Raw genomic sequence first — 25,203 nt, forward strand, 5'->3', positions numbered from 1 at the left:
ATTCAGAAAACCGTTTCTCATTTCTTAGTGAACTGGGAACTTTGCTTTTCTCTCCTGTCCTGGCCAGCTTTTAGCCAAGGGAATTAATTAACATTAAGGAGCTGATTCAAATGACGACAACTCAAGTAATTCTGTAGTGGAGCTGACATCTTTTGCTAGGTTTTGTTAGTTTAAAAAATTGCATACATTTATTTAAATACTGGATAAATGTTTAAAATTAAATAATTCTTTGAATGCCTTCTATATGCCAAGCATTTTACTGAGCCTACAAATACAGAGATACAAGATACAACCCCAGCACTTAAACAGGGCAGAGTATGTGAGGTAGACAAACAAATATGATCCAGTGAGAGAAATTCTATGATAGAGGATATGCAGAGAGGAATCTCGGGGTAAGGGTTTCCTCAAGGAAGACTTTCTGGAAGAAGTGGTGCCTGTGCTAAAATGAAGTATAGTAACAACAAAAGTAATGGCAGCTAATATATACTGAGCTTTAACTACATGATAGGCATTGTGTTAAGTACTTTGCATAGCTTACCTTCCTTTATGTCTATCATAGCCGCGTGAGTTTAGATACTGTTACCATCATTCCTATTTCTACTCATGAAGAAACCAAGAAAAATGACCCAAGATGACACAGCTAGTTAAGTTGGCTGCATAGAGATTCAAACACAGGTGGTCTTATTTCAGGGGCCACAGCCTCAGCCTATAAGGTGGGAGACAGAAGATGGGTGAGATGGAATAAGGGTATTGATCTTGATATGGGATTTTCTTTTGGAAACAATGTTTTTTTTTTTTTAAACTCAGATTTCCAGAAGGTTCTGTATGATCCTCACCTTGGAAACTGGATGTATTCTTTTTCATTAAACCAAGATTAAATGGGGGTGGTTTTCATAGTTCCTTTAACCTGTAAAGTATCAGTATTCTGCCTTAGGTAGGTAGATTAAAAAAAACATTTTCCTTCTTTTTTGCCTGAAAATATTGCCATCTTCTGCAGAGATTTATGGTTTTTCTCTTCAGCAATTTGCCACAATCCAGTACCTTGAAGGCTTCTTTAGTGACAGTGTTTACAGGAGGGGACTTGCTCTTTGGAGTAATTTTTTTTTTAAAGATTTTATTTATTTATTTGTCAGAGAGAGAGAGAGAGAGCACAAGCAGGGAGAGTGGGAGGCAGAGGGAGAAGCAGGCTCCCCACTGAGCAAGGAGCCTGATACGGGACTCGATCCCAGGACCCTGGGATCATGATCTGAGCCAAGGGCAGATGCTTAACCAACTGAGCCACCCAGGCGCTCCTCTTTGAAATACTCTTAATCAGAGAAGTGCTGCAAGGCTCAGGTTTTGTGATCAAGTAGCTAGAAGCTTGTTTTCCATCTAGCTGACCATCAAGGGTTATCATGAATAGTGGCTATGAGATATCTGTTGGGCAGCTGGTTCCATGGGGAGTTTGTCTTTGATAAGAATGGTCTTGGGGAAAAATGGAAATGTTACATACAGTCAAGGGAAAGAAGTCAGAATATGGACACAAAGCCTACTGGTTCTTATTTAGCAGTTAGTTTAGTTTCAGCAAATCACCTACACCACAACATTTAACAAACTGTGCTCTAAACAAAGCTAGGCACACAGCTAAGGCAATGAATGGTAATTATTTTCTTTTCAAAGGGCTGCTTTGTGAGGCTACTGCCACCTTCAATCTAACCTGTGTGCTGCTGAGGAAAAAAGTGTTGGCGCTTTTGAAGAGGAGAGAGGGCACCGGTTATTACCCTGGCTTTTTCCAAACTTTATAATACCTGACTGTGCCCTTCAGAGGATTTAGTTACCTCCTCTGCTTTGCTTTCTGAATGTGCTAACCCCCGAGGGAGAGAACTGGTGTGGAGTTACTAGAACCATTTTTGTATTTGTTAGTGGGTGTGCAGGTGACAGACATGCTGACAGTCAAAAGGAAGGTGGAGGGTGCCCCCTGAGGTGGTTTGTATTTGAACAGCTCCTGTGAGTTGTTTTGGGGATTGATAATATGCCTGCTTGTCTCATTTTCATATGGCAGCCATCTTGTCCAAGACCTATTGCTTCTGAGACAATGCATACTTTTGGTAATAGCTGTAGGAAGACAGTGTGGAGCCAGAGTTCAGTCACTGACTTCACCCAATTTAAGGCTGCTGCTTTACTGCTTGATAATAGTTCATTATAGGTATAACCATCAAAGGAAATCTTGAATGGATTCTTGACCATATTACAAAATTGTGAGATTTCTAGAATAGAATTTTAGTTTCAATGAATGTTAAAAGTAAGTGCAAATTTTGCCTGTATAATGTTCTCACCAATCATTATTGTCCACAGAAACTTGGTTCCCCTTGCCCCCCAGTGGAAGACTGTACCAACTGCTTTTTTTTTGGTTTTTTGTTTTTTTTGAAATAATACTGGCAGGGCTTTCTCTCTACTCTCATTCCCACCATGCTAGCCCTTCCATTGGGATACAGTTTGATGAATTTGGTTCAAGTATGAATTCCCAGTGACCTTAATAGTATGGTTCCTAAGGTAGTGGGCATTCTGTCTCTGCTTCCTTCTTGGTTGCCAGCCAGAGCAGTTTCCAAATTAGCTGGAAAAGTCAGGCTTGTTACCTGAGATTTACAAATGCCAGAGGCAACAGCACTGCCTCTCAGTGTTTCTGGAGTTGTTCATGGCTTCCGAAAGTATTTGATGAATTTCCTCTGGCAATAATATATATATTCTACAGACTTTTCCACTCTGCTACTTGGAATTATGAAACCTGGTCTAGTCTGTATTTTGAGAGGTGGTAATGATAAGTAAGCATTGGTAGCTCCAGAGCTTCCAGTTTTGGGGATCCTCCAGGTAATACATATGGGAGAGCTGTACTCTCTGCTTTGTCATGGCTTTAGAAGGAAAGGGATTGGCTCTGCCCTCCTGTACTCCACCTGGGTAAGCTTTCTACATGCTCCTACCAACAGTGAGTTCCAGACTTTCCCAAAGGTTTTTCAGTCTAAGGTTCTATGTAAGCCCTCTTTTGTAAGGATTTAATATTGCTTTTGCTTAGGCCCTGGGAGCAGAGCCAGGCTATGGTGGCGTGGGCAGGAGAGAAACTGATCTAAAATTGGAGCTTATTTTCATCTAACCTTTTATCCAAGTTACTTCTAGAATCCAATATTGACTCTACCAATGCTCCTCTGCTTCCTCCTCTGATGAACTCTTTTTCTCAAGAGTAACAACAATGAAAATTGAATCTTAGGTTAAGTTACTTTTCAAAGGTTAAATAATAGTAAATGACAGACCTAGAGCTGAATCTAGAACCCGTGTCTTTTAGCCATCTAAGAAGAAGAATTATGATCCACTGAATGGATGGGAAAGAACTGTTTTCCCCCCATATTTTTATTATTGAACACAAAATGGAGCAACATTTTTTTTAAATACAGTTAATTAAAAAAATAAGTTAGTCAAAATCCCATTAAGTAAACATGTGAACTGAGAGATCACAGTACCTCCTCTCCTTATTGGGAACTATTGGGATTAATTTTCTTAGCAATGCCGTAGCCATTTAACCTGCCCCATGCTTCACATTTCTTTTACTTCTGGTCACTGTCCAAGACATAAGTGCTTCTGACCATTTGTCCTCTCCCAGGCTCTAGTCCCTTGAGCTAAGACAAAGGATCAGATTGTCAGGTAAGAGTCACATGAATCAGAGATCTTACCCATCACTAAGCTCTAATAATAATTTTAAGAATATAGCAATCAAGAGGTCCAAGTGAAGTAGGGAGAGTCTGAAACATCCTGTGTGAATGCCCACGTTGTTCCTTCCACCATTAAACATGCTCTCTCTTGCCCAGAGTAATAGATGAGATCTCTGACTGAGGCTTCCAGGTCACCTCACAAAGCAGGGGGTGTTTGGGTTCTAAAATGTTTCTCTTTTATACCAGCAGATAATTGTGTAGCTTATGTGACATTCTTCATGGAACTATGGAAGAAAAAGACCCTTGCAGGGCAAACCAGTCTTATAGCTAACCCCTCCTCCACCCCCACTTTTGTCTCCTCTTCTTTCAAAGATCTGGATTTGACCAGAGCTGCTAGCAACAACCAGGGAATTAGAATTTTTTTGCTCCTTTCCCTTTGACCTTGTAATTCCCATAAATTGCCTTCACCATTTCCCCTGAGTCTAAATCTGTTCTCCCAAATTCCACAGATATCCTCTGTGATTTGCCTCAAAGCTTTCACCATTTATATCAAGGATGGATAGGCAGCAACCCTGTCATCAGTTCATCATCATAATTTTCCATCCTCTCCTTTTTTCTTGCTAGAAAGTGCCTTAACCATTGTGATTTGCGTGTGTCTGACTTGACATTCCCGTATAACTTTGTGCTTTTCAACTCACATTTACCACCCCTCCCTTCTCAACTTTTTAACTGTGACAAGAATCCATAGAGTTATTAAACCCTCTCTAGACTCAAACTTATGAGTTAAGACATTAGATAGAATGTTCTGAGACCTGGGTTTCTCTTGGAGAAAAACATGGTTTTCCCTCTAGCCTGCAGGCGATGGTTGCTCATTCTTCCATCTCCCATGTACTTCTGAGTTTGGAGGTGGAACTGATGTCGTCATCACTCCTCACTGTCACTTCTGGCACAGTACTCCTCCAATGTCATGGAAAAAGTTCTGCTCGTTGAGGTTTATGCCACTTCCTACCCTAGTCATTACTCATCTACCAACCATTATTCACCCCCCTCATTTATTATAGCATATGGGCCTCGTCTCTTTTTGAAGTCTTGTCAACGGCCTGGATGTCTTCAGTATGACCCACCTGATACCAGGCCACCTGGTTTCCTCCATATGCATAAATGCCTTTGTCTGTGCATTCATTCAGAAAGATATTTTGGGGCACCTGCAGTGTAATGTGCCAAGTGCCATGTCAGAATTGGGGGTACAGTAGTGAGAGAGAAAAAAAACAAAACAGACATGGACCTGTCATCCTCGAGCTTACAGTGTGGTTGTGGGGAAAACATTGAGCAGAAGATCACACAAAGAAATGTAATTTTGTAAGTGTTGTTGTTGTAATTGCTTTAAAGGAAAGGGGTAACAGGCCCAAAGAGTGTATAAATGGAGAGACCTGACTTGGCATGGAGGCTTCTCTAAGGAAATGGTGGTTGAACTGAGATCTCATGAGTGGAGCTAACTGGGTAAAGAAGGGAGACAAGAGTTCCCAATAGAGGGGGCAGCATGCGCAGAGCCCAGTTAGGAGAGGGAGCATAGTCCATTTGGGGAATGAAAGAAGGCTGGTGGGTTGGAACATAATGACGGAGGGAGAGCCTATTACATGGTGGGGCCAGGAAGGTAGACATGGTCTAGATCATACAGGATCTTCTTAGGTTATGTTAAGGATTTTGATTATCATTCTAAGAGCCCTGGGAAGCCATTGACATTTCTGTTTATTTAAATTTTTAAAATTTATCTTTCAAAAGATAATACATGTACATTGTACAAATTCAAAGGTATAAAAGTATATTTAGTGAACAAACAAGTCTCTCACTTCAGTCTCTCAAGCTACCTCCTTTCCCCTACTAAAGGCAACCATGCCAACTTCTTGAATATTCTTCCAAAAATAGTCTATGCATATATATGCATAAACATTATATTCTTTCCCCCCCACACACAAATTGTAGCATACTAGACACACTGCTCTGAACTTTTCTTTTTCTACATAGTGTATCCTGGATATCACTGCATACTAGTACTATATAGAGTAGCCTTATTCATCCCCATAACTGCATGGATCTTCTTTAATTTATTTAATCGGTTCTCTATTGAGAAGTTTAAAAGTTAGTACCAATATTTTTTTCATTTCAAACAACATATAGTGAATATCTTTTTTTTTAAAGATTTTATTTATTTACTATTTGAGAAAGAGAGCAAGAGAGCAAGTGAGTGTGAGTAGGGGGAGGGGCAGACGAAGAGGAGAGAATCTCAGGCAGACTCGGTGCTGAGTGTGGAGCCCAAACACAGGGCTTGATCTCACAACCCTGAGATCACGACCCTGAGATCATGACCTGAGCCAAAATCAAGAGTTGGATGCTTAACTGACTGAGCCACCCAGGAGCCCCTACAGTGAACATCTTTGATAGCATGTCACGTATGCGATAATATATCTGTTCAGTAAATTCCAAATTTAACTACCTTTATTCTATAAAGGCTGAATTTCTTTCCTTCAGAGTACTTACATTAGTTTGCAATCCTACATTCATTATTGTGTCTGTCTGTTTGTTTTTTTTTTTAAGATTTTATTTATTTATTTGAGAGAGAGAGAATGAGAGACAGAGAGCATGAGAGGGAGGAGGGTCAGAGGGAGAAGCAGACTCCCTGCCGAGCAGGGAGCCCGATGCGGGACTCGATCCCGGGACTCCAGGATCATGACCTGAGCCGAAGGCAGTCGCTTAACCAACTGAGCCACCCAGGCGCCCCCATTACTGTGTCTGTTTAACCTGTCTCCCCATCTAAATTATTATTAAGCTCCATCAAAGCAGTGCCTAGCATGAAACAGGTGCACTGTAATATTTGTTGAATGGATGAATGAATAAAGAAATAAAGATAATAGCTAGGTGGGAAGAAAAGGCGCCTTATTAATTAAACTTTTGAGGTTATCTTTTACTAGACAAATAATTTGCATCTCTGTGAAAATCAAAATCATTTGTAACTTATCAGTCTTCTGTAAGTTAACATCCAAATTTAGGCTCTACTCACTTTTTAATAATAAGTCGAACAAAAGTATATTCTTAGATCAGGGATTGGCAAACTTTCTTACAGGGCCAGATAGTAAACATTTTAGGCTTTGAGTCTTAAGATAACAGTCTCTTGCAGTTACTTACCTCTGCCATTGTGGGGGTGCCTGGGTGGCTCAGTTGGTTGGGTGTCTGCCTTCACGGGTTGTGACCTGGGGTCCTGGGATCCAGCCCCGCATCGGGCTCCCTGCTCTGCAGGGGAGCCTGTTTCTCCCTCTCCCCCTGCTCATGTACTCTCTCTCATTCACTCTGTCTCTCAAATGAATAAAATCTTAAAAAAAACTTTGCCATTGTGGAGCAATAACAGCTGTGGAGAATATTTAAATAAATGAGTGTGACTATATTCCAATAGAACTTTATTTACAATACTAGACAGTAGCTAGAGTTGGCCTTTGAGCCATAGTTTGCTGCCCCTGGTTTATTGTATTAGTAGTGACATCCCTTCTTTCATTCCTGATATTGTTAATTTGTGACTGTTGTCTTTTTTTCTGTCATCAATCTGACTAGAGCTTTATCAGTTTTGTTGATCTTTCAAACCAGATTTTGGTCTCATTGATTTTCTCTACTTTTTGTTTTCTGTTTCATTGGTTACTCTTATCTTTATTTTTTCCTTTCTCAACTTATTTTGGGTATAATTTACTCTTCTTTTTCTAGCTTTTATGATGAAAGCATAGATCATTGATTAAAAAAATATATATATTTTTGGCTGTTAATGTATGGCCTTCATTTTTCCAGATCCTTTGGAATGTATATAATATATATGTAGAAACAAAAAAGCTTTGTTTTAAAAAATGTAAATAAGACCATCATATATAAATTTTCTACAACTTGCTTTTTAAATTTTTAGAAGATTTTATTTATTTATTTGAGAGAGAGGGAGAGAGAGAGAACGAGCATGAACGGGGGAAGGGGTAGAAGGATAGGGACAAGCAGACTCCGCACTGAGCGGGAAGCCTGAAGCAGGGCTCGATCCCAGGACCCAGAGATCAGGACCTGAGCCGAAGGAAGAAGCTTAACTGACTGAGCCACCCAGGCGCCCCCTGCAACTTGCTTTTTTTTTAATTTAAGGTATCATGGGGATATTTCTTTTCTTTTCTTTTTAAAAGATTTATTTATTTAATTAGAGAGTGCTTATGCGCATACGTGAGTGGGGGTGGGGGAGGGACAGAGGGAGAGGGAGATAGAGAAAGAATCCTCAAGCAGACTCCCAGCTCAGTGTGGAGCCCAATGTGGGGCTTGATCTCAGGACCCTGAGATCATGACCTGAGCTGAAATCAAAAGCTGGCTGCTTAACTGACTGAGCCACCCCAGCACCCCTCATGGGGCTGTTTCTATTGCTGTATATACAATTCTACCTCATTGTTTTCAGTTGCTGCATAGTATTCTATACTATTTCTGTATTGATCGACATTTAAGTTTTTCAATTATTTCACCAGTACAAACCATACTATAATGAAATCTTCACAGGTGAGAAGTTCTTTGGCGTAGAGGTGCACAGAATATTTTTGTTAAATGTATAATTTATTGAATGTCTTCTCTTTGATGCTCGAAGGAATAAACTCTTTCTGTGTGATTTACCACACTACTATATTTGGTGGCTCTTTGTTACGAATTTTCTTTGGGAAAAGTCTTCCCACATTCATTACATTTCTGAGGTTTTCCTCTATATGGATTCTCTGATGTTCAGCAAGGCTGGAGCTGTGCCTGAAGACTTTCCTATATTTCTTGCAGTGATAGGATTTTTGTCCAGTGTGAATTCTCTCATATCCAATAAGCTCTTCACAAAGGCTTTCCCACAGTCATTTACACCAACAGGGTTTATTTTCACTGTGAGTTTTCTGATGTCCAGCAAACAGTATATACCTGAAAGATTCTCCACATTTATTTCAGTGATAGGGTTTCTCTCCTATATGTATTCTTTTTTTAGAGGCAGGGGAGGGGCAGAGGAAGAGAGAGAATCTTAAGCAGGCTCCACTGTGGAGCCTGATGCGGGGCTCAGTCTCACAGCCCTGAGATCATGACCTGAGCTGAAATCAGGATTCGGTCGCTTAACGGACTGAGCCACGTAGGCGCCCCTCCTGTGTGTCTTTGATGACTAATAAGGGTTGAGCTCTTCCTAAAGGCTTTTTCACGTTCATTACACCAATATAGTTTCTCACCAGTATGGAGTTTCTGATGTTGTTCCACCATAATTGAGTTATCCCTGAAAGCTTTTCCACATTCATTACATTTAAAAGGCTCTTCTCCACTATGTATTCTCATGATGAGTAAGGGCTGGGTTCTGAGCAAAGGCTTTTCCCAGTCTTTACATATTTAGGGTTTTTGACTGGTATGAATTCTCGGATGACTTAAAAGGATAGAGTTCTTTTTGAAAGCTTTTCCACATTCATTGCATTGATGGGGTTTCTCTCTACAATGAATTCTCTGATAGTAATTGTTGAGTCCTTCTTGAGAAATTTCCATATTGAGTACATCTATAAGGTTGTTCGCTTATGTGAATTTTGTGATGATTTAAAGGAAATGAGCTGTTCATAAAGGCTATCCCACATTGTTTACATTAATGGGTTATCTTACCTGTAAGATTTTTCTGATGGCTGGGCGCCTGGGTGGCTCAGTTGGTTAAGCGACTGCCTTCGGCTCAGGTCATGATCCCAGGGTCCTGGGATCGAGCCCCACATCGGGCTCCTGGCTCAGCGGGGAGCCTGCTTCTCCCTCTGACCCTCTCCTCTCTCATGCTGTTTCTCTCTCGCTCGCTCTCCAATAAATAAATAAATAAAATCTTTAAAAAAAAAAAAGATTTTTCTGATGGCTAATAAAGGAGGAATTATATTTAAAGATTTTGCCACATTACAGTGCTGCTTCTCTGTGGAACTTCTGTTCTCCCATTCCAGGCCTGTATCAACGATGACACCTTATGTTCACTCTTCTGGAGCTGACCCTTAAGAAATATTTTGCTTTAGGACTGATGCCTTTGTTTCAAACCAGTACTCCTAGACTGTACAGGCACCCGGCAGAGCTTTTCACACCTCCATCCAGGGCTCTACCCCTTGCTCCAGTTGGGCAATTAATTTTGGTTTGAAAAAGAGAAGCCCCTCAGATGCCCATGGTTTTCCAGTATCACATCCCTGTGCATGTCCACTGAATGTGTCCAGGTGTCTCCATTCAGTCTGGGTAGAGCTCACAGCCGCATGCCTAAATGTCAGTGATCCCTGGATGTGTACTCTTGGTAGTCTTGGAGCCCTCGGTCTCCTTAACTGTTCTCTTAGGTAAGGGCAGAAAATCCTGATAAGCCAATGGTTCCGGAGTCTAGAAGTCCAAAATAAAGGGTTGGTACCTTCTGAGACTCTGGGTAGAACACTTCCTTGACTCTTCTTAGTATCTGATGGTCACTGTCAGTCGTTGGTGTTCTTTGGCTTATAGCTGTGTTGCTCCAGTCTCTGCCTCTGTCATTACATGGCCTTCTCCTTGTGTCTCTCTCTAGGTCATTGATTTTAGACTTTTTTTATTTTCTAAAATAAGCATTTAAACCTATAAATGCCCCTCTAAACACTGATTTTAACTGCATCCCATGAATTTTTATATGTTATGTTTTCATTTTCATTCAGTTCAAAATATTTTCTAATTTCCCTCATGTCGTCTCAACCTATACTTGGGGTAAATTAGTATTCAGTCAAAGATTGAAAGGGACCATTATCCAGATAATGGGAGCTCTTTCTCTGTGTCGCTTCCTCCTTTCTGGTTGTTTATTCCAAAATTCTAGGTATCATAGTCACCTTAAACTCTGTTTCCTCCACTCAGCAAGTCTGCCCTAGTCTGCTTGGGCTCTCCTTCCCTGTGCCACTGTCTGGAGCACGCTTCCATACAGAAAGCCAGGGTGGTCATATGGCTTACCTGTTTGTTTCCTTCCTCTTTGGGATCACAGTCCTAGACCACCTGTTGTTCATTGTCTAAAAACAATTGTTTCATATAGTCTAGTTTTCTAGTTGCTCATGGTGGGAGGGCAAGTCCTATGGCAATTTCTTCTGCAGGGGCAAAAGTGGATGTCACAGTACATTTTAAAAATTAAATAAAATAGTGGCTTACAGAAAGGTGCAGGTTATTTTCATCTGTGTGGACCTCTTCACTATGTTAAATGTGAGAGAATTATTCTGCGAAGAATGATGGAAAGTTGATGTAAAGGTGGCTGACAGTAGTCACTGATGTAACCATTTATTGATTTCAACACAGTCTGTATACTCAGCTGTTACCAAGATTCATACCATTGGTTACTGTGTAGGAAGGTGGATGAGGATATGAGGGGTATTTCTGTAGCTCTTGGTAGCTTCATTTTTTTTTTCGTAGTTGCTATTTCTTCATTTTTCTTAAGGAAGTTCTATTTTTTCTAGGTTTCTAAATTGCCTTGTCTGATGTTAGGTCTGTGCCAATGTCTCTCTCTTTTCTTTTAATGAACAATGGCAGATTGGCTTCCACAGCCCCTGCTCAGTAATCCAGAAGCCTGCCTTTATTTTCCTCTTCTCTCTCATTTGACTGGTGTCCACATTTAGTCTGCTGGACATTTTATAAATATTTCCTGGGAGTCAGGTTGGCTTTCACTGATTATCACATTGTTGCTTTGGTTAGTCAGAGCCCCCTTTCAGTTCTGTGTACATGCAGACATGATTATCCATGTCCTCGGTGTTTTGATTCTACTGCATATTTTCTGTATGTAATTTTAAAACATATTTTATGTTCTAACCCCAGGGCCAGGGCTAGGGTGAAGAAAGAACACCTAGGGCACAAAATTTAAGGAGGCACTCGCTCTCAAGTTTGGGTAAGCCAACTCTATACTTGCATGACTCTGAGAGTGTGCACCTCCTTAAATTTTGTGCCTGAGGCACCTATCTTGCCTCACCTTGGTCCTGACCCTGTATAACCCTGACCATAGTTGGGTGCAGATAGCTCTATAACTAAGACCTTAAAATGAACTCTGTATAACAGCTTTCATTTAGAACATGCTTTGACTTTTCTACATCTAAGAAAACAGAAGTGAGGTAATACTTCAGGAAAGTTAATGCCATGCCTGAAGTAATTCAATAGCCCAAGAGTTTATCCAGAAGCAACATTAGCTAGAATTTTGGACCATGTTATTTATGTTAACCACAGTAGGTCACTATTGTACTTCTGTTCCTTTATTTATCATGACATGGCTTGTCAGTAGGAAGTTCATTCTAGCAGAATCCAGCTCATGATTAAACTTCTTGGTAATCTGACTACTGCTCTGACTGATACCATGATGTGCAAAACTGCCTGACTCTGGCAAACAGTTGGTTAGAAAACGGATGAACCTTTAGCCTGGAAGAGGTTAAGAGTACTCAGTTTGTGTTGCTGCCAGTTCGGGGGTGGGGGCGGGGTAGTTATTCCATCCAGTTTTGCTACCTGTTCTTCTGGTCCCATAGTGGTCACACTCCCTGAGAAATGCCAGGATGTGAGTGGAAGGTCAAGTGGTGGGACTCCCCCCATCCCTCCATACGCTTCTACCAGAATAGCTGTTTTGTTTTTTCTGTTTCATGAACTGGAGTTCTGTATCAAAGGTCTGTGTGGAATGGACTCATTGAGAAGGGGAACCAGTGATGAACCGTGGGAGCAGTACTTCTATAAGCTAAAGTATCCTGAGCCAAAAAACACTCTATTTTGCTTCTTCTGTTCCACTTACTAGACAGCTTTCCCACCCTCTTAAAAACCACTCTTCAAAATAGCCTAAATGTTGGTGTTCAGGGCTCTTTACAGAGCAGTAGTCTGTTTTTATTACATCTTAAAATGTTTTCATTCCTTGTTTTTAGATGCCAGTGAGAGCAGGTGCCAGCAGGCGAAGACAGAATTTGGAGTTGGCCTGAGATCTGGGGGAGAAAATCACCTCCGGCTTCTTGAAGGAACCCCCTCTCTCCAGTTGTGTTGGGCTGCCTGCTGCCAGGACCCTGCGTGCCATGCCTTTTGGTGGTTAGAAGGGATGTGCATTCAGACAGATTGCAGCAGGCCCCAGAGCTGCCGCACTTTTAGGACAGACTCTTCCAATTCCATGCTGGTATTTTTTAAAAAATTCCAAACTACAGATGATTTGGGCTTTCCACCTGAAGATGATGTACCATATATTCTGGGTCTAGGTTGGAGCAGGACATCTTGGAGGAGACAGAGTCCACCCAGAGCTCCACTCAGACCCACTGTATCTTCCAGGGACCATCAGAGCTTAACCAGGAAGCTTTGGAAGAGAGATAGTCCCAGCAAAGAAGTAACTACACATATGGTGACACAGCATTCTGAAATGAATGACTCCAAGGAAGTAGGTTATCTGAATACCAGTGGTTCCGCAGAGGTAAGCACATTATAAATAAGGAACAGAGAAACTTAAATCTGCTTTTACATTTGGCACACATGAGCAGTGAAGTTGGTGCTTGTGGGCAGCACTCAGTGCTAAGGAGTGTATGTATAAAGCTGCCTGGTGTCATCTTTCTGGGTGCTGCCCAGATGTACAAGCATAATTGGACCTCAGAGACGTTCACTGCCTGCAAGTCTGACCATTGTTTTGGTAAAAGCAGAAGTCTGCTCATTATCTAGTCTAAGGTGGTTCTTAGACTACAGGTAAGTGCAGTTGTGTGGTGTCTGTCTTCACCAACAATTCCGCAGTATTTTCTGCCAGATTGCAAAACACTGGATAGATGTAGTTGCATTCAAGCTGTCCTCCCTCTTCCTCATCTCCCACGTGTAAACATAGTCCTTATGGGGTAGTTTCTATTCCAGTCGAGGTAGCCATTCCTGGCACCACAGACTAAGACCTGACCTACTGGGCTAGGGAGCCAGATGTGGCCATCAGCCAAGAGGTCTCTGGGGTGAGTCCTTACCAAGCTTTATATGCCAAGGGGGATACCACCAGTAGAGTTTATTCTGCTTATTTTGTTTCTTCATTGTGAATCTTCCTAGGCAAATGATTAAAAGGAGTGACTCACTCTGTGCTCAGCCTCCCTTGATTGCTGTGACTTATTTTTGTATTTGTTTTGTCCTAGTTGTCTCTATCAAGTTGAAGCCAGAGGAGGGACGCTACTACATGCCAGGCACTATGTGTGCTAATTGTTGTTCAGTGTCATTTTGCTTAATTTCCATAGCAGTATTTCCAAGTTGGTATTCATCAGCCCCATTTCCCTAGTGAGGAAACCGAGGTCCAAAGAGGTTAAACAGTTTGTGCAGCTAATGAATAACAAACCTAGAATTGGAACCCAGATTTAATATTTTTTTTGAGAATTTTATTTTATTTTATTTTATTTTTTGGACCCCAGATTTAATATTAGGAAAAAACCTTTCAGTGCAAAATTAGAGATACAGTCTTAGATTTAATATGCCCATAAACATTTAGACATCTGTTGTCAACATGAGGTCCTTTTCTAAGCCCTGGAGATACAAAGGTGAACAAGATGTGGTCCATGCCCTCAGGGAGTTGACAGTCTAATGGAGACTCAGACACAAGTGTGTAATTATTGCATTAGTAGAGTTATGTACACAAAATTAAAAAATCTTAAAAAAAAATATCCCTAGTGCTTAGCTTAGTATAATACCTTGCACATAGTAAATGTGCAATAAATATCTGCCAACTGACTGAGCCACCCAGGTGCCCCTAGGCACTAGGGATATTATAGTAAACAAGAGAGACATGATTTCTGCCCCAGCAGAGCTTATGCTCTGGCAAAAAACAGACAATACATTTATAATAATTAAATAATTATAAGTTTTATGTGGATTTGAGAGGATAAGTGCAGAGTTCTATCAGAGCATCCAAAAGGGACCTAATTGAGAATAAGGGGTAAGATTTACCCTAAGTAAGGAAAGTTTAAGTTGAGACTTGACATAGAAAGAGTTTGGAAAAGAGGCAAGCAGAGTATTTTAGGCAGAGAGAAAACAATTTCAAGGTTTGTTGGGTCCCGTAGAGCATGGCAAGATCAGGAAGTTGAGAGAGGCTGGTCTTACTGAACAAAGTGAGCCAGAGGTGAAAGAGGAGGCTTGTGAGCTGTGGAGAGCCTTGAGGCCTTCTTAAGATACTGGTTTTTATCTTCAGATCAGTGAGAAGTCATTAAAGAATTTTAAGCAGGGGTAACTTGATCAGATATGTTGCTGTGTGGTGAATAGATTGGAGAGGAGCAGGAATGTATGTGGAGGAATCAGATAGGAGGCTCTTCAGGCAAGGGAACCATTGCCCTAAAGAAAGGGTTTGAAGATATGGGGAAGGGGATAAACAAATCGTTCCTTAGAGCAGTGGTTCTCAAACTTCAGCATCCATCAGAATCACCTGGAGGCTGATGTTAGGTCTGTGCCAATTGCTGGGCCCCAATTCCAGAGTTTCTGATTTAGTAGGTCTAGAGTAGGGCCTGAGAATTTGCATTTACAACACGGTTCTGGAGTGCCAGTGCTGCTGGTCTGAGAAGCACACATTGAGAACCACTGCCTTCCAGGGGCGCCTGGGTGGCTCAGTCGTTAAGCGTCTGCCTTCGGTTCAGGTCATGATCCTGGAGTCCTGGGATTGAGCTCCGCATCAGGCTCCCTGCTCCGCGGGAAGCCTGCTTCTCCCTCTCCCACTCCCCCTGCTTGTGTTCCCTCTCTCACTGTGTCTCTCTCTGTCAAATAAATAAATAAAAATCTTTAAAAAAAAAGAACCACTGCCTTCCAGGGCAAGTGGGTTAGAATCCAGCGCAGAGGATCAAGATTAGCCTTAAGCAGGAGGAGAGACATCTTCATCATGATAGGAAAGGAGAGATGGGTGAATATGTAGCTAAGGTGGGTTTATAGTTTAGTAGGAGGGAATTGTGGTGGTTCTAGTCACATGCCTGTTCTTCTGAAGTGGGGTAGATCATTTCCTGAGAGTAGAAGCAGAGATAGGTGGAGGGGGCACAGTTAGGTAGGGCAGGAAAATCAGGTTTGGAGAGAGTGATAAAGATCTGAAACAGCCATTGTGAAGGGTAGGAGACGGCCAAGCAAGTAAGGAAATAGATTGGTGGTAGCACTGATGAAGGAGATTACGAATTTATAACAGTGGTACCTATCTCTGCAGTCGCATGAGTCTCCGCAGTAGCTCTTGGCAACCCTGTCAAGAAAAGGCTGATAGTTTGATTTACCCAAGGTTGGAACTTTGCCAGTCTTGTGCAGGAAGAAATTGGGGTGTGGAAATTGGAAGTTATTGTCAAGAGAGTGGATTAAGGAGAGACTATAAGAAGAGGCAGATGTGGGAGGGTCTGACAAAGATATGATAGAGTTTGGCATTCAGAGGTTTCCATCATGGGAGGCAGATATAGGGGGTACAATTTAAATGTGTGCTCTGGAAGACTGGAAGTAGTCATCAGGGGATGGGATATTTGAATTTAAGATTTTGGAGGTGGAGAAGTTCTGGTGATTATAGGAGCTAGGTGTAGCTATGGAAGAGGGTTGCTGAGGCAGAGTAGAGTAGGAATTAATTGGAGACAAGGAGCTCAAAGAACTCAGGAAGCTCAAAATACATGTTACATGAGTTATCCATGTAGACACGGAGCTAGACTTTAAGGATGATGATGATGATAGCAATAGCTAATGTTTACTGAGTGAGCACTCACTATGTGCCAGGTACTGTTCTGAACCCTTGACATGTTTTAACTCTTAATCTATACAAGAAATCCTATGAAGTACTATTAACCATCTCTATTTTATAAATGAGGAAACTCAGGAAAAGAGAGGTTAAGGAGCATGGCCAAGGCAGCAATAGCTAGTATATGGTAGTACCAGGACTTGAACCCAGGCATTCTGATTCTATCCAAAGTCTGTCTGCTTAACCCTATTACTCTTTAGGCAGGGACTTGGGGTAAAGAGGAGTTTTGAGAGCCAGATGTCAAAGCCCTCATCAAAGTAGGAGGAGGATTGAGGCAGTGGGGAGGAGGCCAGCTGTGGTGAGAGTTGAAGTGCATCAAGATGGCAAGAGGGGAGAGGTTTTATAGAAAAGCTAGAAGAGGAATGGTCTGCAAAGAGCATTGGGGAGGGGAGCAAATAAAATACAAACCCACCTTCAATCGTGAATTATGGGAGAGTAAGGAGCCCTCAGATTGCAGAGCTACATGGGAAATAATATCCTCAGGGAAGGGCACGCTCACAGTTAAGAATAGGGGGTCAGGGACCACTTTATGGGCATGGGACCTGTGTAGCTATACAAGTCTGGACACTTAGAAAGGCCCTGTTCTTGGTTTAATGCTCTGCTGTCATTGTCTTAAAATCCTTTTTTTTTTTTTTTAAGATTTTTAAAAATTTATTATTTGAGTGAGAGGGAGAGAGCGAGCATGAGCAGGGTGAGGGGCAGAGGGAGAAGTGGGCTCTCCGCTGAGCAGGGAGCCCGATGCGGGGCTCAATCCCAGGACCCGGGATCATGACCTGAGCCGAAGGCAGACGTTTAACCGACTGAGCCACCCACGTGCTCCCATTGTCTTGAAATTCTTAATACTTTTTGAACAAGGGACCCCACATTTTCATTTTGCACTGTACCTTGTAAATTCGGTAGCCTGTTCTGCAGGAGGTGTAGGCAACAAAACATGAAATGACTGAGCATCTAGGTGATTTTTGATCATGGAAGAGAAATTCTAGGTGATTCAATGGAATTTTGGGTGAGAAAGAAAAGGAAGTTAGGTCTCACAGAGAGGAAGTATAATTCATTTAGGGAAAATATTGTGGTGTAGTAAATGTTTAACAATTGGGTATTCCCTCCCCCCACCAAACAAAAACAAAACAAGTCCTGAGTTGTAGATGTTGCCAGTTCCCATGGTGTAAATAAAACCACCGTGATCAGTTTGGAGCTGACAACATGAATCACTGAATAGAGAATTGGGAGACATGGGCACAGCCAGCTCAGATGAGCCAGTTCCAGCACACTTCCAGATAATCGTGAGCAGTAAAATGAGAAATAGACCAGTCAAATGAGAAATATGGTTTATGTAGGCCTGACAGTGTCCTGGAAGACGGTGGTAACTCAAATTTGGGCCTTAGAGAATTCAGGTGTACCCTGGAAAGAGGATCCTGGGGTTGTGTTGCCTGGGGAATTCTTTTTCTTCTTGTTCACCTGCAGTGGACAGTGGCAATAAATTGCTACTAGTGAACAGGATCTGGAGTTTTATGGTCTAACAGGGAGAGTGGGTAGACATGGGGGGAGGAACATTGAACTTGAATTATGAGCCCCAGGAATGGGAGGGGGCCTTTGTGCAGTGTTGCACTGAGGCATTATGTAGATTGGCATCACTTGCTGCGAACTGCAAGCACTGTTAAAAAATAGGGCAAAGTGAAGTCTTCAGTTCCAGACAAATTACGTTTGACTTTATATGCCACTTTTAGGAGCTTGATTCTTATCCTGAAGGCCATGGATAACTCTGTAAGAGTGGTAGAACCACCTTGTGCATTCAGAATAATGAACTGGTAGGCATTTCTTTTAGGAGAGCACTTGCAGTTCAAATTTCTGCTTAATGCGCTAGGGAGAGAGAAAGAAGTGTATACACTGCAGATCTCTTTCTAATGAGGGATGGCTGGCTAGCAGTACTAGTTGTTAGTTTGTACTGTTTGCACTAAGGTAGGTCAAGCTACTCTGCATCCAAAGTGGTAAGAAATCATACCCTAAATTGCTCTTGTTTTGCCTGAGGCCTGCAATCCTGCAAAGGCATTGGGTTATCAGTAGCATTCTTCATTCCTTTGGAAACATACATATATTGTATCTAAGAGCAGGTATTATGGACCTTTTGCAATTCCAAAACCACCCCAACCCTCCAGTCCCCCATTCTAACCGTACATGACTGGCTTATTGCATCGAGAGAAAAACTGGGCAGCCTGCATCCTTGTTGTGTGTGGGTGTGCAGAAATCCCTGCAATTGTACTGTTCCTTTCTCACTGTTATTAGTGCCTGAACTATAATACCTTTTCCTTACTTTTCCCCCCATAACTGCTCACTTTCTGCTCTAATCTCCTACGTATTCTGGTTCTTTATCTGTTTATCTGGCTTTTACTATGGGAAATGAATTTGAAAATGTCTGTTGGCTACTTTGCTAACTTAAGAAGCAAGAGGTGATGAAGGTTTTGGTGTGGATTGGTTAACAGAGCCTTGCTAGCTGGCACAACTTGAGCCATGTTGGAACGAAGTCTCAGAACCAGCTATCTCTTAGCTAACACTCCTGTCATCCCTCCACCTTTCTGACTTCAGGGTGGCCTTAATTTCTGCAAGGAGACTATGAGGAGACATAACTTTGTAACTAACAAAGATAAACCGTGTCCTGTTGTCCATCCTCAGCTTCAGTTGCTGAGAACTGGTTGAGATGTGTCTTTAAACCCCACTGGCTTTGCTGGTGCAGGAAGACACTGTTTTTACTGTAGTAGGATTTTTGTTAATGACAATGGTAGTTTTTGTTTTATTTTAATACAGTTGTGTCTCAAATCAAAATGTGTTGAAAGTCCAATTTTTGTGAACCATTCTTTAGTATTAAGTAGTCACCTGGGTAGCATGTGTATTACCAAGGAGGGCCCCCTACCTGGACTATGATGATATGACCCTGATAAGTGTGAACATCCTGTGTGGGCCCTGTAGGCTCCTGATTCTCGAAACGGTAGCTTGTGATGGAGGTTTTTCGGGTCATCTTGAATTATGGTGTTAATCACGGGATTGGCTTGCTTGATTAGGAGAGGGTAGCCCCAAGTGGGGCTGGGAGGAAGGGAGAAGGAAGAAGCGGGAGAAGGAGGGAGGGAGAAATGGCGAGATGGAGAAAGACAATGTGTATAGAAGCCTTGCATCATTCTGAATAAAGCTTCTTTGAAGATGAAACAGGTGTAGACACCTGAGGCATGATTATATGACTTATGGTTAGTTCGGAATTAGGTCGGTTATGATTTCTGTCAAGTGTCAGAAAAAATGGCCCAAGGAAATTTCACCCAGGTTTCAACTTTATATCATCCTCTACAAATTTTCATTATTACTTTGTAGTTTCTGAAGTAAAATCGTTTGCTCCATATCTCCTCTTCCTGCTTCTTTAAAAATTAATAATAATAATAAATAATAAATTTTTATAGAAGATTTTATTTATTTATTTGACAGAGCGAGCACAAGTAGAGGGAGTGGGAGAGGGAGAAGCAGGCTCCCCACTGAGTAGAGAGCCCAACATGGGGCTTGATCGCAGGACCCTGGGATCATGACCTGAGCCGAAGGCAGACGCTTAACTGACCGAGCCACCCAGGTGCCCCCAATTTTTTCTTTAAAAATAAAAATCTGCCTGCCTTGCTTAAAAATATTTATACTCTTCTTCTATTTCTGGGAATCTATTCTAAAGCAGCAATTCCTAAATAAAGAGCTTCACACACAATGATGAGATGCTATTTATTTAATTAAAAAATGGAAGCAGTTTGTCTAATAAGGGGAAAGTGGGAATTGTGCAACCATTAAAAATGCATTTTTGGTTGTATGAACGGCTCTTTTGTTACTCCCTCTGCTTTCCACTCCAGCCACACCGAATGCTTGCTCTTCTATGGAGACCATACTTCTAAAAAAACTGCTTTATTGAAGTGTAATTGACATACCATAAACTGTATGTACATGTTTAAAGTGTACAATTTGATGGGTTTTTTTTTAAAGATTTTATTTATTTATTTGAGAGAGTGAGAGAGAGAGAGAGAGAGAGCACATGAGAGGGGGGAGGGTCAGAGGGAGAAGCAGACTCCCCGCCGAGCAGGGAGCCCGATGCGGGACTCGATCCCGGGACTCCAGGATCATGACCTGAGCCGAAGGCAGCTGCCCGACCAACTGAGCCACCCAGGCGCCCCACAATTTGATGTGTTTTAACGTATATGTACCCATAAAACCCTCACCACAAAAAAAGTTAATGAGCATATCCATTACCCCCAGAGTTTCCTCCTGTCCCTTTATAATCTGTCCTTCCTACTCCCTCCTTTATCCCTAGGCAACCACTAATCTGCTTTAGCTTATTATAGATTTTCTAGAATTTTTAAATAAATGGAATCATACATTATGTACTCTTCTTTTTAACAATTCTATTGAGGTATAATTTCTATACCATAAAACTCCTTTTTTTTTTTTTTAAGATTTTTTTATTTATTTGACAGAGAGAGACACAACGAGAGAGGGGATACAAACAGGGGGAGTGGGAGAGGGAGAAGCAGGCCTCCCGCCGAGTAGGGAGTCCGATGCGGGGCCCGATCCCAGGACCTGGAATCATGACCTGAGCTGAAGGCAGACGTCCAATGACTGAGCCACCCAGGCGCCCCAAAACTCACTCCTTTTAAGCATACAATTCAGTAATTTTATTAAGTATAGAGTTGTGTATTATCCCCACAATCCAGTTTGTTAACATTTCTATCACCCCAAAAACTTCCCTTGTGCCATCCCTACTCTCACTCCCAGCCCCAGGTATCCTCTAATGGGCTCTGTCTGTAAATTTGCCTTGTCTGGACTTTTCATATAAATGGAACTAGGTAATACATAGTCTTTTGAGTCTGGCTTCTTTCACTTAACATAAGGTTTTGATGTTCATCTTTGTTGTAGTGCGTGTCACATACTACATAGTATGTAGTTGGTTCCCTTTTATTGCTGAATAGTATCCCACTGTATGGATATATCATTTATCTGTTCACCTGTTGATGGATGTTTGGATTGTTTCTGGATTTTTGGCTACATATAAAACTGTTAGAAATGTCTATGTAAAAGTTTTTGTATGGGGATATGCTTTAATTTCTCTTGGATACCTGGGAGTGGAATGGCTGGGTCATATTGTAGGTATACATTTAATATTATAAGAAACCTCCAAACTGTTTTTTCCAAACAGTTGTACCATTTTACATTCCCATTAGTAACCTATGAAAGTTCTAGGTGTTCCACATTCTCACCGAAACTTTGTATGGTGAGTCTAGTTTGGGACATTTTAATAGGTGTGTAATAGTAGCTCATTGTGGTTTTTCTTTGCATTTTCTTCATGACTAACGATGTGGAACATCTTTTCATGTGCTTATTTGCCTTTCATATATTTTTTGGTAAAGTGTCTGTTTATATTTTTCCCCATTTAAAAAAACTGGGTTATCCTCTTACATATATATTCTGCATATAAGTCATTTATCAACTATTTGATTTGTAAATATTCTCTCAATCTGTGGCTTGTCTTTTCATTCTCTTGTCAGTGTCTTTTGAAAAGCAGATGTTAATTTTGATGGTGTCCAGACAGTTTTATCAATTTTTTTCTTTATAGATCATGCTTTTGGTATTGTATTTTAGAAAGATTTTCTCCTAACTTTTCTTCTAAAAGTTTTATAGTTTTAAGTTTTTAAATTTAGGTCCAGAATGTTTTTGTACATGGTGGGAGCTATGGATTGAAGGGTTTTGTTTTGTTTTTTGCCATATGAATATCCAGTTGTGCTAGTGCCATATTTTTTCTATGCTTTCTCCACTGAATTGCCTTTCACCTTTATTGAAAATCAGTTTACCGTATGTGTATGAATCTATTTCTGGACTCTCTTTGTTTCCATCGTTTTGTTTATATTGATATATTGTCTGTATCAACATGCTACACTTTTTTTTTTCTTTTGAGCAAACTCTAAGCCCAGTGTGGGGTTTGAACTCAGACCCATAGATCAAGAGTCGTATACTCTACCAACTGAGCCAGCAGGCGCCCTAACACTACACTGTCTTGATAATGATAGCTTTGCTTTTTTTTGTTTTTTGTTTTGGTAAAGATTTTATTTATTTGAGAGAGAGAGAGAGAATAGGCACAAGCAGGGGGAATGGAAGAGGAAGAGGAAGAAGCAGGCTCCCCACCGAGCAGGGAGCCCAACATGGGGCTCGATTCCAGGACCCTGGGATCATGACCTGAGCTGAAAGCAGCCACTTGACCAACTGAGCCACCCAGGTGCCCCCATAATGATAACTTTGTAATAAGTCTTTAATTCAGATGATGTAAATCTTACAACTTTGTTCTTTGTTATCAGACATTTTTTGGCTATTCTAGGTCCTTTATATTTCCATATAAATTTTAGAGTCATCTTGTCAATTTATTTTTAAAAAGCCTTCTGGGATTTTGATTGGGATTATGTGCTGTAGCTCAATTTGGGGAGAATTGATAGCCTAATAATAATAGTGAGTCTAGGGCACCTGGGTGGCTCAGTTGGTTAAGCGACTGCCTTCGGCTCAGGTCATGATCCTGGAGTCTCAGGATCGAGTCCCGCATCAGGCTCCCTGCTCGGCGGGGAGTCTGCTTCTCCCTCTGACCCTCCTCCCTCTCATGCTCTCTGTCTCTCATTCTCTCTCTCTCAAATAAATAAATTAAAAAAAATCTTAAAAAAAAAATAATAGTGAGTCTACTGATCCGTGAATACAGTATATCTTTCCTTTTATTTACATCATCCTTAATTTTTCTCAGCAATGTGTTGTACTTTTCAGGCTACAGATCTGGCACATATTTTGTCACATTTATCCCTCAGTATTTCATATTTTTGGTGCTATTATAATTGGCGTTTTAAAAATTCAGTTTTTATGGGACGCCTGGGTGGCTCAGTCGGTTAGGTGTCTGCCTTTGGCTCAGGTCATGATCCCAGGGTTCTGGGATTGAGTCCCGCATCGGGCTCCTTGCTCAGCAGGAGCCTGCTTCTCCCTCTACTTGCCACTCCCCATGCTTGTGCTCTCTCTCTGACAAATAAATAAAATCTTTTTTTTTTTTTTTTTTAAGATTTTTATTTATTTATTCATGAGAGACAGAGAGAGAGAGAGGCAGAGGGAGAAGCAGGCTCCCAAGGAGCAGGGAGCCCGATGTGGGACTCGATCCCAGAACCCTGGGATCATGACCTGAGCCGAAGGCAGACGCTTAACCATCTGAGCCACCCAGGCGCCCATAAATAAAATCTTTTAAAAAATGTTAAAATAAATAAAAATTCAGTTTTTAAAATGCCCACCAAAAGAAACGGTTTAAAAAAAAATTCAGTTTCTGTTTGTTGCTAGTGTATATAAATACAGTTACTTTTTGTATATTGATCCTGTATCCTGAAACCTTGCTAAATTCACTTATTCATTGCAGTAGCTTTTTTTATAGATTCCATTAGATTTTCTCTATTTATAATCACGTTGTCTGTGAATAAAGACCATTTTACTTCTTCTTTTCCAGCGTGGATGCCTGTTATTTCTTTCTTGCTTATTGCACTGGCTAGAACGTCTACTACAATGTTGAATAAAAGTGGTGAAAGTATACTTTTCTGTTCCTAGTTGATGTGAATTTATATCAGGAATAAATGCTGGATTTTGTCAAATGCTTTTTTTTTTTTTTTTTTACATCCTATAGGTTTTTGTTTTCAGTATGTTAACATGGTGACTAACTTGATTGATTTTGAATGTTAAATTACCTTGTATTCCTGAGATAAACCACACTGAGTCATGGTATATTATCCTTTCTATATATTGTTATATTTGATTTATGAAAAAAAAAATTTTTTTTAAAGATTTTATTTATTTATTTGAGACAGAGAGTGAGAGAGAGAGAGAGCACAAGAGGGGGGAGCGGGAGAGGGAGAAGCAGACTCCCTGCCAAGCAGGGAGCCCGATGCGGGACTCGATCCAGGGACTCCAGGATCATGACCTGAGCCGAAGGCAGTCGCTTAACCAACTGAGCCACCCAGGTGCCCGAAAAAAATTTTTTTAAAGATTTTATTTATTTATTTGACGGAGAGATAGAGAGCACAGATAGGCAGAGTGGCAGGCAGAGGGAGAAGCAGGCTCTCCACTGAGCAGAGAGCCCGATGCGGGGCTCGATCCCATGACCTGAGCGGAAGGCAGATGCTTAACCGACTGAGCCACTCAGGTGCCCCGATTTACTAAAATTTTATTACGAATTTTGAATCTGTGTTCATGAGGGATATTAGCCTGTGATTTTAACATCAAAGTAATGCTGGCCTTATAAAATGAGCTGAGAAGTTTTTACTCTTCTTTCATTTTCTGGAAAAGTTTGTGTAGAATTGGTACTATTTATTCCTTAAATATTCAGTATAATTCCCCAGTGAAGCTATCTGGACATGGAGTTCTTTGCAGGAAATTTTCATTTTATTTTATTTTATTTTATTTTAAATTTTATTATGTTATGTTAATCACCATACATTACATCATTAGTTTTTGATGTAGTGTTCCATGATTCATTGTTTGTGTATAACACCCAGTGCTCCATTCAGTACGTGCCCTCTTTAATACCCATCATCAGCTAACCCATCCCCCCACCCCACTCCCCTCTAGAACCCTCAGTTTGTTTCTCAGAGTCCATAGTCTCTCATGGTTCGTCTCCCCCTCCAATTTCCCCCCCTTCATTTTTCCCTTCCTACTATCTTCTTTTTTTTTTTTAACATATAATGTATTATTTGTTTCAGAGGTACAGGTCTGTGA

At 41.1% G+C, this 25,203-nt stretch overlaps 1 protein-coding gene across 3 annotated transcripts in view; it reads left to right on the forward strand.

The window, feature by feature from the left end:
- Positions 1-25,203, forward strand: part of KIAA0319L (KIAA0319 like) — a 95,513-nt gene that overhangs the window by 16,528 nt on the left and 53,782 nt on the right. For all 3 annotated transcript variants that reach the window (XM_035019135.1, XM_035019133.1, XM_035019134.1), the window contains exon 3: positions 12,596-13,125. In XM_035019135.1, the coding sequence (XP_034875026.1) occupies positions 12,596-13,125 (530 nt within the window). The remainder of the gene's footprint in view (positions 1-12,595; positions 13,126-25,203) is intronic.

The sequence above is a fragment of the Mirounga leonina genome, unplaced genomic scaffold (assembly GCF_011800145.1).
Source record: "Mirounga leonina isolate KUSES-001 unplaced genomic scaffold, KU_Mleo_1.0 Mir_173, whole genome shotgun sequence".
Lineage (NCBI taxonomy): Eukaryota > Metazoa > Chordata > Mammalia > Carnivora > Phocidae > Mirounga > Mirounga leonina.